General features: G+C 46.8%; 1 protein-coding gene across 1 annotated transcript in view; it reads left to right on the top strand.

Moving 5' to 3' along the window:
* LOC146813683 (solute carrier family 22 member 7-like) overlaps positions 1-11140 on the top strand; it is a 468541-nt gene extending 457401 nt beyond the window's left edge. Inside the window, exons 9-10 of the mRNA XM_085610178.1 lie at positions 8603-8809; positions 10629-11140. Of these exons, the coding sequence (XP_085466304.1) occupies positions 8603-8809; positions 10629-10704 (283 nt within the window). The 3' untranslated portion in view covers positions 10705-11140. The remainder of the gene's footprint in view (positions 1-8602; positions 8810-10628) is intronic.
* The last annotated feature ends 955 nt before the right edge of the window (positions 11141-12095 follow it).

Genomic DNA, 12095 nt, shown 5'->3' with positions numbered 1-12095 from the left:
ATACACTCAACGTGCAGTGACCCAGTCATGTTGGGCATGGTTTAATGTATTTGCTTTGCAGCATGTGCCAAAAGTTAAAAGACATGGTTCCTGCTCATCCCTTTTCTGGCAACGGTTTGTGGTGCAGATGCTGTGCTCGAGTGTCCCCAGAGCCTGGCTCCTCTGTCTAATTTGATATCAAGTTATTTGCTGTTGTGTCATGCTCTCCATTGTTTCTCAGTGGCATGGTGGGTCAACCAACTGTGTGTTGCAGGGCCTACATATGTGCCTTGTATTGTAGATGTTACTCATGTTGCTTTTCATGCTATGCACTGTGACCTATGTAGATTTGACTCATGTATACAGGTGTCTGATTATTTCCTGTCTCTTCACCTTGCCCACAGCATCGTCGGGGGACAACGAGGGAGACACTGGCACGGACCTTGAGGAGGGATCGAGCACCAGTGCCAGCAGTGCTGTCTTGTCAGGCGCAGCGAGTGGCACGGAGGCCGAGAGGAGTGAGGCGGAGGACCTGTCCAGTCCCACCACCGACTATGACGCTGACGGGTCCAAGGCTGAGCTCTCAGAGGGGGCGGAGGCTGCTCCCACAGCTGAAAGCAACACTCCATCTATCGCCGCCCCCTCCATTCCCATCACCGGCCTCCCACTTGCTCGGGTCCCTTCCAGCCGTGCTAGGCGACCACATGTCTCCTTCTTGCCAGGCACCGCACCCCCTGCCCCTGTCTCCACGGCTGCCGTGAATGCCGAGTCTGTGGACATCCTGCGCCAGTTGCAGGTTGGTCAGACATCGCTGCTTAATGTCCTCCATGGCCACACCCGAGTGCTCACACAGATGGAGTCGTACATGGAGGACATGTCAGCTGCGATGTCTGACCAACGCATGTTGCTGAGGTCCATAGACTCGACATTGACTGCAGCAGTGGGTCTCCTGCAGAGGATCGGTCCCCCCCTACCCCTGCACCATCCTCACTTCCCACTCCCATGCCTGTCCAAAGCACACCCAGACGTCCCCATGCACGCACCCCACCAGACACAGGCAGCACACCACCAGGGAAGCCCAAGCGCACACCTCCCGTCAAGCATGTACAGGGGGAAGTAGGCACACCCACTGGGTCAGAGGGCAAACGGAAGACACGCAGCCACAGTGGGAGTCCGCAGTCCTCACAACCCACTTCCTCCAAAACAACTCCCCTCAGCTCTCCTGCCCCACAGTCAGACAAGGAGTCCTTCCTGGCCAGTCTGTCCATCAGCCCCAGTGTGGCACCACCCCGCAAGCGGTGGAGGCAGGACCCGGGCAGTGTAGTTGAGTCCACCCCCCTGTCCACATCCTCCCCCAGTAGCGCTGTGACCCATCCCTCCGACCCCCCCCCTCCTTGGGGCCTGTGGTTCCTTCGGGTGCAGGGGAGACGCTGGGGGACCTTGCAACCGTGTGCAGCGCCATTCTAACCACCACCTTTGGCGCTGCCCCACCCCCTGTGGTGGAGTCCTCCGTCCCTGCACCCACAATGCCTACCCTTGCCCCTCCTGTCCCTGCGGTGCCTGGTCCTTTCCCCCCACATGATGCCCCCCTGTGGAAGAAATGGATCTATGAACTGTGCAGGCAAGCTAGGGGACACGCGTCCCAATGTGTCCCCCACCAGGAATTGAAATATGGACTGCCCAATGGGCCTTGTAAATAGTGTGCATTTAAACTCAATTTTTTTTATGCTGAATAAAGCATTTTATTTTTCATTTGAACACTAATGCTTTTCTGGTATTGCTGTTGGTGTTGCTGCTCCATGATTTGGGGTGGTGATAATGTGTTAGGTGTCTGGGAAATGTAGTAGTGTGCTGCTCATGGGGTGGACCCTGGTATCTGTGTGCCATCACAAGGTATTTGCAAATAATCTTTGGTCATGCAAGCTCTTACTGCATGGTGACATTGTCCCAAGGTGTGTTCCTTCCTCTGTGGACCCTGACATCTTCCCTGCAGGGTGTTTACAAAATGTTGTGCTGAGCTGTGTCTACATTTCCTTGGTGTGTGACGGATCCATTCAACTTTGGCCATGCATGCTGGGCAATGTCTCCACCTGCATCATTTGTGGCATCCTTGGTGGTCACTGTACTTGTGTATGGAGTATATTCACATGACTTCATGTGGACATGTTCCCTTTTACGCACTATGCATGTGTGTACTCCCAGCATCGCACACATGTGTTACGTGTTCTACAGGGTCTTTGAGCACCTGACTGACAATTGTGGGTATTGTATCTGTGGGTACTCCACCCTTTTCTTTCCATGGGCACTGCTGGGAGTGATGGGCATCCACCCCTCCTATGTCTGGGCACTGCTGGGAGTGATAGGCACCCACCCCTCCTGTGTCTCGGCACTGCTGGGAGGACTCTGCACCCACCCCTCCTATGTCTGGGCACTGCTGGGAGGACTCTGCACCCACCCCTCCTATGTCTGGGCACTGCTGGGAGTGATAGGCACCCACCCCTCCTATGTCTGGGCACTGCTGGGAGTGATAGGCACCCACCCCTCCTGTGTCTGGGCACTGCTGGGAGGACTCTGCACCCACCCCTCCTATGTCTGGGCACTGCTGGGAGTGATAGGCACCCACCCCTCCTATGTCTGGGCACTGCTGGGAGGACTCTGCACCCACCCCTCCTATGTCTGGGCACTGCTGGGAGGACTCTGCACCCACCCATCCTATGTCTGGGCACTGCTGGGAGGACTCTGCACCCACCCCTCCTATGTCTAGGCACTGCTGGGAGTGATAGGCACCCACCCCTCCTGTGTCTGGGCACTGCTGGGAGGACTCTGCACACACCCCTCCTGTGTCTGGGCACTGCTGGGAGGACTCTGCACCCACCCCTCCTATGTCTGGGCACTGCTGGGAGTGATGGGCACCCACCCCTCCTATGTCTGGGCACTGCTGGGAGTGATGGGCATCCACCCCTATGTCTCTGTCCACTGTTGTGGATCGTAGCACGACACCCACCCACCCGCCTGCACCCTTGGTGCAGTGCACTGCTCACTTGGGCATCAACCCCCCCCCAATATACTGGTCAGATGCTGCACCAGGCACTATGACATCATTCGTGGCGTGTGTACGCCATGTATCAATGATGTACTGGTGCCCTAGGGGTAGGCGTGGTACGACCCGTACCCACGCTCTGAAGGCCTGGGTACGGCCCGTACCCAGGCCTTTAGAATGGGGGTACAGTGCGTACCCCCATTGTTGGGGTGCCGTAGGGGTACGCACCGTACCCAGGCTTTCAGAGCGTGGGTACGGGTCGTACCACGCGTACCCCTACTTCACTCCAACAATGGCGGTACGGCCCGTACCCACTTTCTAAAGGCCTGGCTACGGGCCGTACCGGCATTGTTGGGGTGACGTAGGGGTACACGTGGTACGACCCGTACCCACGCTCTGAAGGCGTGGGTACGGTGCGTACCCCTACTGCACCCCAACATTGGGGGTACGGGCCGTACCCACGCCTTAAGAGCGTGGGTACGGGTCGTACCACGCGTACCCCTACATCACCCCAACAATGGCAGTACGGCCCGTACCCACGTTCTTAAGGCCTGGGTAAGGGCCGTACCAGCATTGTTGGGGTGACGTAGGGGTACAGCCCGTACCCACGCCTTAGGAGCATGGGTACGGGTCATACCACGCGTACCCCTACGTCACCCCAACAATGCTGGTACGGCCCGTACCCATGCCTTTGGGACGTGTGTACGGGCCGTGCCGCCATTGTTGGGGTGACGTAGGGGTGGGCGTGGTACGACCCGTACCCACGCTCTTAAGGCGTGGGTACGGTACGTACCACGATTGTTGTGTTGCCGGTTCGCGTCCATGTCGACTTCTGTTGTTGCGGACGCAGGCGTTGGCGGACTCGCCCCCACCCTCCGAAGTGACCAGACCCTGGGTGACAGGTATGTACAGGGCATGTATGATTTGTTACTTGGGTGGGGGTTATGTTTCCTGCCCCTGCCCCCCCCTTTGCCCCTGGGTGTTGTTCTGACCTTCTGCGGCGTCTGCGTCGGTTCCTGTACACCAGGTGGACTGCTATGAGGGCCGGGATGACACGTAGGTTGGGGTCCATGGCTGTCCGTCGCCTACAGGTTCTCCTTCTGCGCGTCGTCCTGATTTCCCGGCAGTTTTTGGCTGCCGGAAAATATAATCCGTGCGGAGTGACGTCGGTACGGATCGTACTTCCTGGTTCGTGAAACGCTGCCTGAATGCGTCCGGACGTCACGTCGGCGCTGTCCTGGATCACATTGGTATGTATTTTTTAGTCGGTCGGTGTTTTGTACGATTCGTACGGAAATAGTGCTTCCGTACGGATCGTACTTGCATATTTGTAATGTTTTTTTACCGGGTACGAGTTGGACGGAGAAAATGCTCCGTCCGCCGGTTCGTACCCGGTTTCTCCAGGATTGGAATCTACACCAAGATAGAGAGCCAGCTTTCTTCAAACAAATAAAAAGAGACTATAGAGAGAAAAAGACAAGTGACAGATGTGACAGGTGGAAAAATAGCAAAGACGCAGCTAAGAGAGAAAGAAATAGAGGGAGAGACAGGTTTGACAAAGGTGACAAAGAACCAGTCTAGAAAGAGGCTGCAAAGAGGTTAAACAATTAAAAAGAGAGACACGTGAGGGAAAAGAGCAAAAGGTGAGAGACAGGCTAGACAAAGTTCACAGATAGAGTTGGAGAGTAGGAGACAAGAGTAAGAGAATTAATAAAGAGAGACTGGCATGAGAGAACTCAAAGAGAGAGAGGGATACATGTCAGTGAGAGAGAAAGGTTAATGATGCAACCAGGATAGAAAGAAGAGCTGAGATTTGGACACATGGGGGAATTAACATTGATTAGGGGTTTTCACGGTCTGCAGTTGTGACCCTGGCATGCACTTTGCAACTCCTGGCACTGCTTTTGCGATCCCCTGGTTTCTGAAATGGCTGAATCAGTGCCAAGAACACAAGGCTAATTGCACTTAAGGGGAGTCAAGACTCCACCTCGTTTTCTGCTCATTTTAGTAGATTAATAATGAATAGTCTATTATTCAAGGTTAGTGTCATAACAAATTTTGCTAGAACATTAAGTACCTTGAAAAAACAAGAGACAAGAGGCCTTTGGCAAAACAGGAACAGTTTGTTTAATATAAGAATGCGGCTTGCAGTATAGTCACATGCATAGTGTCTGAGAACTGTCTCAATTTACAGTCGGTCGAAAATGGGTCTTTGTACTGTTCATTGAATGCAATAAACTAGTTCCAGCTATCCTTTTATGGTAAGGAAGGTGAACCTCTGTCTTTGGAGTCATAAATTAATGTATTGGGTGAGGAATCCAGGTGGACTTCGACCTTGTGTGGACACACTGCAGCTAGTGGGTAATGTGTCCAGATGTTTGGCATGAGGAGCGTGTGATCACTGCATGTGTTGTGTGTGCTGTGTCCTGATTGACTATGTTTTCCTAACATCATATGGCATCTGACTTTATGGTATTTCAGGAACATGTGCACTGCTCTGTCCATGTGTGTTTATTGAGGCCAATCTCCCTGGACCATTGTGGTGTTGCAGCGCCTATCTGTGGGATTGATTTAGGATTTCCTGTTCATGTGTTTGTCTGCCTGCTATGTGCCACCCATCTGTGATCTGTCAATCAGTGACCTCGGGCCTAAGTATTTCTGAGTCGGGTTGATGTGGAGTTTACAAGGGGCGAGTTTGTTAATAAAGATGTACTTTTGTTTTGTACATGAATGTATCGTTATTAAATTTTTCAGTTTAAACACTAACGGGGCAGCAAGAGCTTGAATGAGACCTTCACTGACAGCTGAAGTAAGTTAAGTGCTTTCAATTATTTGTTGGGTCTGTGGACTGGGCATAGAGTGTGTTTGTATGACATAGAGCATGTGTATGTGTGTGCATGTGTGTGTAAGAATGAATTTGAGTGAAAGAGATTGAGTGATTAATATTGAGTGAGGACGAGTGAGATTGAGTGTCATTACTTGAGTTTGAGACACTGTGTATGAGAATGAATAAGTGAGAGAATTACTGGTTGAGAGAGTACGTGAAAACATAAAGAATGGGTGTGAAGACTGTCAGAGTGCGAGGGAGTGTTAATGGGAATGAATGTGAGTGAGAATGAGTGAGTGAGTGAGTGAGTGAGTAACAGTGAGTGAGCATAACTGAGAATGAAGGCTTCAAAGTGAATGAGAATAAGTGGGAAAGAATGAACAAGAGTAAAACTGATTGCAAGAGAGTGAGTGCATAGGAGAGAGTAAGAGTGAATTTGAGGGAGAGGGCATGCAAAAGAATGAGTGAGTCAGAATGAGAATAAATGAGACTAAGTGGGAATGAATGAGTGAGTGCAGGCGAGTGTGTGATGATATATGAGTGAGTCCAAGTGAGTGTGAATGGGAATGAGTAGGAATGAGTGAGGGAATGTAAGTGAGTATACGAGAGAGAGAATGTGGTGCTATCCTTGCAAGTCTCCAGTTGGCGCTGGCATTCTGGCATGGCAGAATGATTGTGCTAGCATAGCAGGTAAAATTCCTAGCATGTTACAGTACTGGCACTAACATACTATAGTAATTCTTGGGATATGGGGAAAACCCATGACAAAATGCTGGCACTAGCAAATGGTAGGTCCACATTGACATTAGGACAACCATGGTCTTCTGGGGGAGCGGCAAACATGACGAAATGCTGACCCTAGGAGACAAAAAGTAATGTTTGCCTTAATGTTCAGCCATGGAATAAGGACAGAGCTAATGGTAACATTGAGGCACTTTTGTTTGGCCTAAGGGAAATCCATAGCATATGTGGGGAGGGGCATCCAAGCCAATAAGCTGGCCCTGGCACAATGAAGGTATTTTTTGACAAGTAGGGGCACCCATAGCTTTATCTGAATTTGTTTGTTAACTCAGGGAGAGCATCTGGTTTTATTGACCTTGCACACCATGAAAGGATTTGAATATTTAATGAGTGCCCTTTCAGAGCACATGCCTTTTTAACAAATGTATGTCATAATTCTGCTTTAATAAACTATTTGACCCTATTACTTTTCAAAATGTTTCCTAAAGTTACTTAGAAGAGGTCAGGCTCACTCGCTTCACTCTTTCTCTACAGGTCAGGGCAAGTGTTACCCCAACCACTTTCAAAGATCACCAGCCACCCGTCAAGAACAGAACGTGAAGGGGAACATGCATCAAGCTTGTTTCCAGTTGCAAATTGGCCGATTCGCAGAATCGTCCCTTTTGCAAATGGAAAAAGGCCTTTTCTGATGCATATACCTTTTTCCATTTGCAATTCAGGGAATCACAAATTTTTTGCGATTACCTAAATTGGGAATGCTTTTAGGGAATCGCAATTTGCGATTCCCTGAATACCAATGCATGTAGCCTTTTCTAAATGCGAACTGTGCATTTAGGAAATGCTAATTATCATCAACTTCAAGTTGATGGTAATTTGTGCATGCTTTGAAAAATGCACAAAAATGCATTTTTCAAAGTGCCATGTGGCGCACAGATGCCCCTTGGCTATATGTGTGCTTCACATGTGCACACTTACTTTTTTGGGGGGAGTGCTTCAGAGGGACCTTAGACCCCTTGGCACATCTGTATTTGCATCCGCAATTTGCGATTACCAATTTGGCAATTGCAATTTGCGAATGCATTATCATACATTCCTATGGGCCTGTAGGCCCATTGGAATGAATGGAGTCACATAAGCTAATAGCGATTCGCAATTTATGAATCGCAATTAGCCAATGTTGAGGGATCACAATTTTTATTGGGATTCCTACATGCATAGGCATTTGCCATTACCAAAAAGGGATTCCTTAATAATCGCTATTTGGTAATCGCCAATCGTGACCTTGATGCATGTGGCCCTCAGAGTCTTGATGAGTACTGTCTACTTTCCTCAGCTCTCACTGGAACCAGGAGGTTACATTTAGATTGTGTAAAACAAATAATTTTAGCAGTGCTAAGCACACTCTTCTAAATATATTTTTTTTAAACTATCACATATTTGAACAAGCTATTGCTATGTTTCATTATTTTTAAAACATGAACATTTGGATAAAACTTTCACCCCTGTGCTTTGCATACATAATTATGTTGTGCAAATGAGCATGAAGCAAAATGCATTGACACTAAGGAACAATTTAAGCTAACAACATCGTTCATAATTATTATATGGTGTATGTCAATTAATATAAGTGAAATTAAAATATTTTGCCTTTTTAAAATATCTTTTTTCTCTTTCCCCATGATTTATAAGTGCATTTCATGTTGTGTTATACAGTAGGAGAATTCAATTATTTAGGCTTCCGCTACTGTTCAGTGTTCTAAGGCACTATATTCTCTTTAGACGAACACATTATTTTTCATGTACTGAAAGGAGAAAAGAGTAAGATTTTCATATCAGCACCCTAAGGCTCATGTGGTATCACTTCCTGGAAAGATCCAGAATCAAAGGTCATGATGATGTCACATCCTGTGATGTTATAAAGGTCAAAGAATTTGTGATGTTACTTCCGCTAGCCTAGGCATTTTGGTGAATCAAGGTCTATGACTTCAGCCCTGTCTTTCACCCTGTTCTTCCAGGCAAACTGGTGTTGGGTACAACTATTTCCTCGCCCGTATCGGTGGAGCTCTGGTACCCCTGGTCCTGCTACTGGATGATGTATGGAAGGTCCTGCCACAGATCATCTTTGCTTTCGTAGTCATCATTTCTGGCTTGGCGGCTTTTGTCCTTCCTGAGACCGTCAACTTGCGGCTTCCTGAGACAGTTAATGATGTCGAAGTGACACAGTAAGGCTGCACCAGTAATTTGCATACATATAGATCTATAGAATGAATATACCTACCAGCTCTAGGAGATGGCTTAGATTTGTATTCTTATTGTTTGTATTCTCCCAATCATTGCAAATTCCTTGTGTCATCTCTTTGTGAAATCTGTTGCTTTAAGGATGGCCTAGGATGAGACCTAAAGAGGCTTAAAGGTGGCATGAAAAACAGCAGTGCTCTCGGCTCCCTTACCTTACCTCTTCTGCCTATAGAGCCTGCAATTCTTCACAAAAGGTTGTTATAGCATCTCAGAATCCTCAAGGCTTTGGAATTCCTAGTTGGAACGTGTGACCATGAACTGTCCTTCAGGTTCTGAGTGGCTGCTGGGAGGGCTGTGGCTGAGGTGTTTACTTGAAACAAATTTTCTTGTGAGAAGGAAGCTTTAACGTTGTGACTTTTTTATTTCTTTCTTCACACCTCCTTACAGTTGTTGTTTGCATCCGGAGACTTAGTTGATAGTGGTAGTGATTGAAATAAGATTGAATATGGCTAAGCGTGAGAGGGATGTGAGGCGTGTTTCATGACCCACCTCTTCTGTTAGCGGAAATCATGGCACAGTTGTGTTAAGGTATGTACAGAAAAACCCAGAGCAGATTTAAAAGTCTCCATTAAATGAAGATAACAGACACAAGTAGTAGAGGCTGTTTTGGACATGGTAGAACAACCATCAACAAAGATTGTTGTAGAGACAAAATACAAGGTGGCCAGTTACCTGCTTAGGCCATTATCTTCTTTGTCTGACTGTCATCACATAGGGGACTCTATGCCTGAAAGATCCAAAATTCTTCGGGCCTCATTTACTGAACATTGGCATAGGACAACGCCGCAAGTATTTTTGCTCCACTGCCTTAAGCCAATTTGAAAGGGCAGGAATGCACTGTATTTACAGGATACAGTGCATTCCTGTCCTTTCAGCCAGTGCTAGAGCATCATTTGGTGCCCAGCACCAACACCGGCACACTTGCACCACGGTACAAAGGTGTCTGCAGAGAGGGGCACTTTCCTGAACAAAAACAATCCTGAGATGCCTTTTACCAATTCTACGTGTGCTGCAGAATGCAGCCCACATGGAAAGAGGAAAAAATGGAATGAAATGAAAACATTCCTCTTGGGCATGTCCGCTCTGGGAAGACATAAGGTTTTGGTGCTGGCCTAGGTTTCCATCATTTTGTAAATCTGGGGCAGCATCAAAATCTATTGGTGTTACGTGGAAACACCCATCGCAGTGCCCATGAAACAACTCCTTGATGCAGAGCAGGGCAACACGGCACTTTGTGCTGCTGTGCCTTACTTCATATCTGAGAGGCCATTCAGGCTGCTTTGCGTCATGTCATAGTTATGATTGAGAGGCCTGTGCCACCGGAGCATCTAAGAAAGTGGCAGTCCAGCTGCACAGGCCTCTTGTAAATAAGCCCCTTAGAATAGAACTTCCGGTCACAGTCAGCTGGCAGGTCTTTGTTTTGGCCACACCTCAAAAATGTTTCGGGGTCCACTGCATGATGGAGGCTGTGGTAGAGTAAATATCTGCAGTGCAACAATTCTCAATTCAATTCTTTAAGAAATGTGTGTTTTTTCAGGTGTAGCTTAGCCCTTCTCCAACACTGCCAATCATTGCAGAAGCAATGACACTCAGGAAGGTGTGGAGATGCACAAAGATGTGACATGCTTTCTGACTAGATGATCTGAACAGACAATATGTTGAATGGCAGTAATTTAAATATGTATCAAGCACAACATTGTGGTTTTCAATTCTCATCTCGGCAACAAATTTATTTTCCTACAGTAAATTGAAACCAAAGCAGCCCAAGAAGAATCCAAACGATGACATCTGCATGGATGGTGAAGTTCTGATGACTTAGACACGCTGTGCCCTGTTGGAGGCAAATGAAAGATCAACATACCCCAGATGGATCACGGATTTTTAAATAGTTATCTTTTTTGGTGGGGGGGGGGCTTCTAAAGTTGAATTTTTAGTGAATAATTGACTGATGGTTGTAGTATGCTCTCTTCACCTTCAGAGCATAAAATGAAGTCTCAGGAACAGTATATTCAATAAATGTAGAATTTATTATCAGAGCAAAGAACCCACGACATATCCCAACAAGATCCAGTCTTCATCTGCCTTTCCACAGAGATTCTAGATCCCCAGTAACATTCTACCTACTGCTCACCTAGATACATTCCATAAAGAAACACAACACATTTACTAATACAATATAATCTACTTACTACACACCCTCCCCTTTTTACACAAACAGAAATTTAAATAATTCACAAACATTACAGATGATACATAAAAGAAATAAAAACAAAAAAATAAAATAACTCAAGTCATGACATAATCACGAAAGCGAAAAGGTGCAGAACGTAATCTTGAACCACCAATATTTCTACCACTTCCCTCACCTTCTCCCCTTTCAGATGTTACACGAGGAGAAACTGGACGTGGAACAATCTCCCTAGAATCACCCTGACACAAATCAGAACGAGAATGAAGGGAGAGGCCTGAACGTGTACCAATATTGTCACAAACACCAAACCAATCCTGATCTGAAATATCTGTGACAACAGGACTATTCTTACTTTCCAAAATGATAGCTGCTTGTTTATCAGTAATTTTTATAAGTGCATTCTTATTCCACCAACCTCTATCTTGCAGCATAGCAGACCCCCGAGATACACCAACAACTTGAACAGGAGATGAAAACTTTGAGTGACCTTTAGAAACTTTAATGGGTTTCCGAATCAAAACCCAATCACCCACAGACAAAGGTTTCTCAACAACATGAAATCTTTTGTCATAGTTTCGTTTGTAACTACTTTGTTTCTTCATAACACAATCTCGAATTTTATTCAAATCAAGAGGAACTTGAGATTGTTTTTCAAGCAACCATGAAGGATTGAGTTTGGAAGTTGGTATTCGGCCCCTTAATAATGTGAAAGGTGAAACACCTGTGGTAGTGTGTGGAGTAGTATTGTAATTCCAAATCCTCTGAAATAAGAAAGAAGGAATATTTAACCCATTGCTGACTGCAGTTTGTACTGCATCTTTCAACACTCTGTTGGCACACTCAACCAACCCATTTGTAGAGGGACTTTATAAAGGAGCAAGAGTGTGCTTGACATCTAACTTTTTTAGAAACAATTCAAAATCATGACTAATAAAATGAGATCCATTGTCAGTTACAATATCATCAGGTGTACCTTCCGTGTAAAACAAATGTTGCAAAAATAAAATAGCAGTGTCAGA

The sequence above is a fragment of the Triturus cristatus genome, chromosome 6, assembly GCF_964204655.1.
Source record: "Triturus cristatus chromosome 6, aTriCri1.1, whole genome shotgun sequence".
In the NCBI taxonomy this organism is placed as follows: domain Eukaryota; kingdom Metazoa; phylum Chordata; class Amphibia; order Caudata; family Salamandridae; genus Triturus; species Triturus cristatus.
This window is presented reverse-complemented; position numbering and strand designations above follow the sequence as displayed.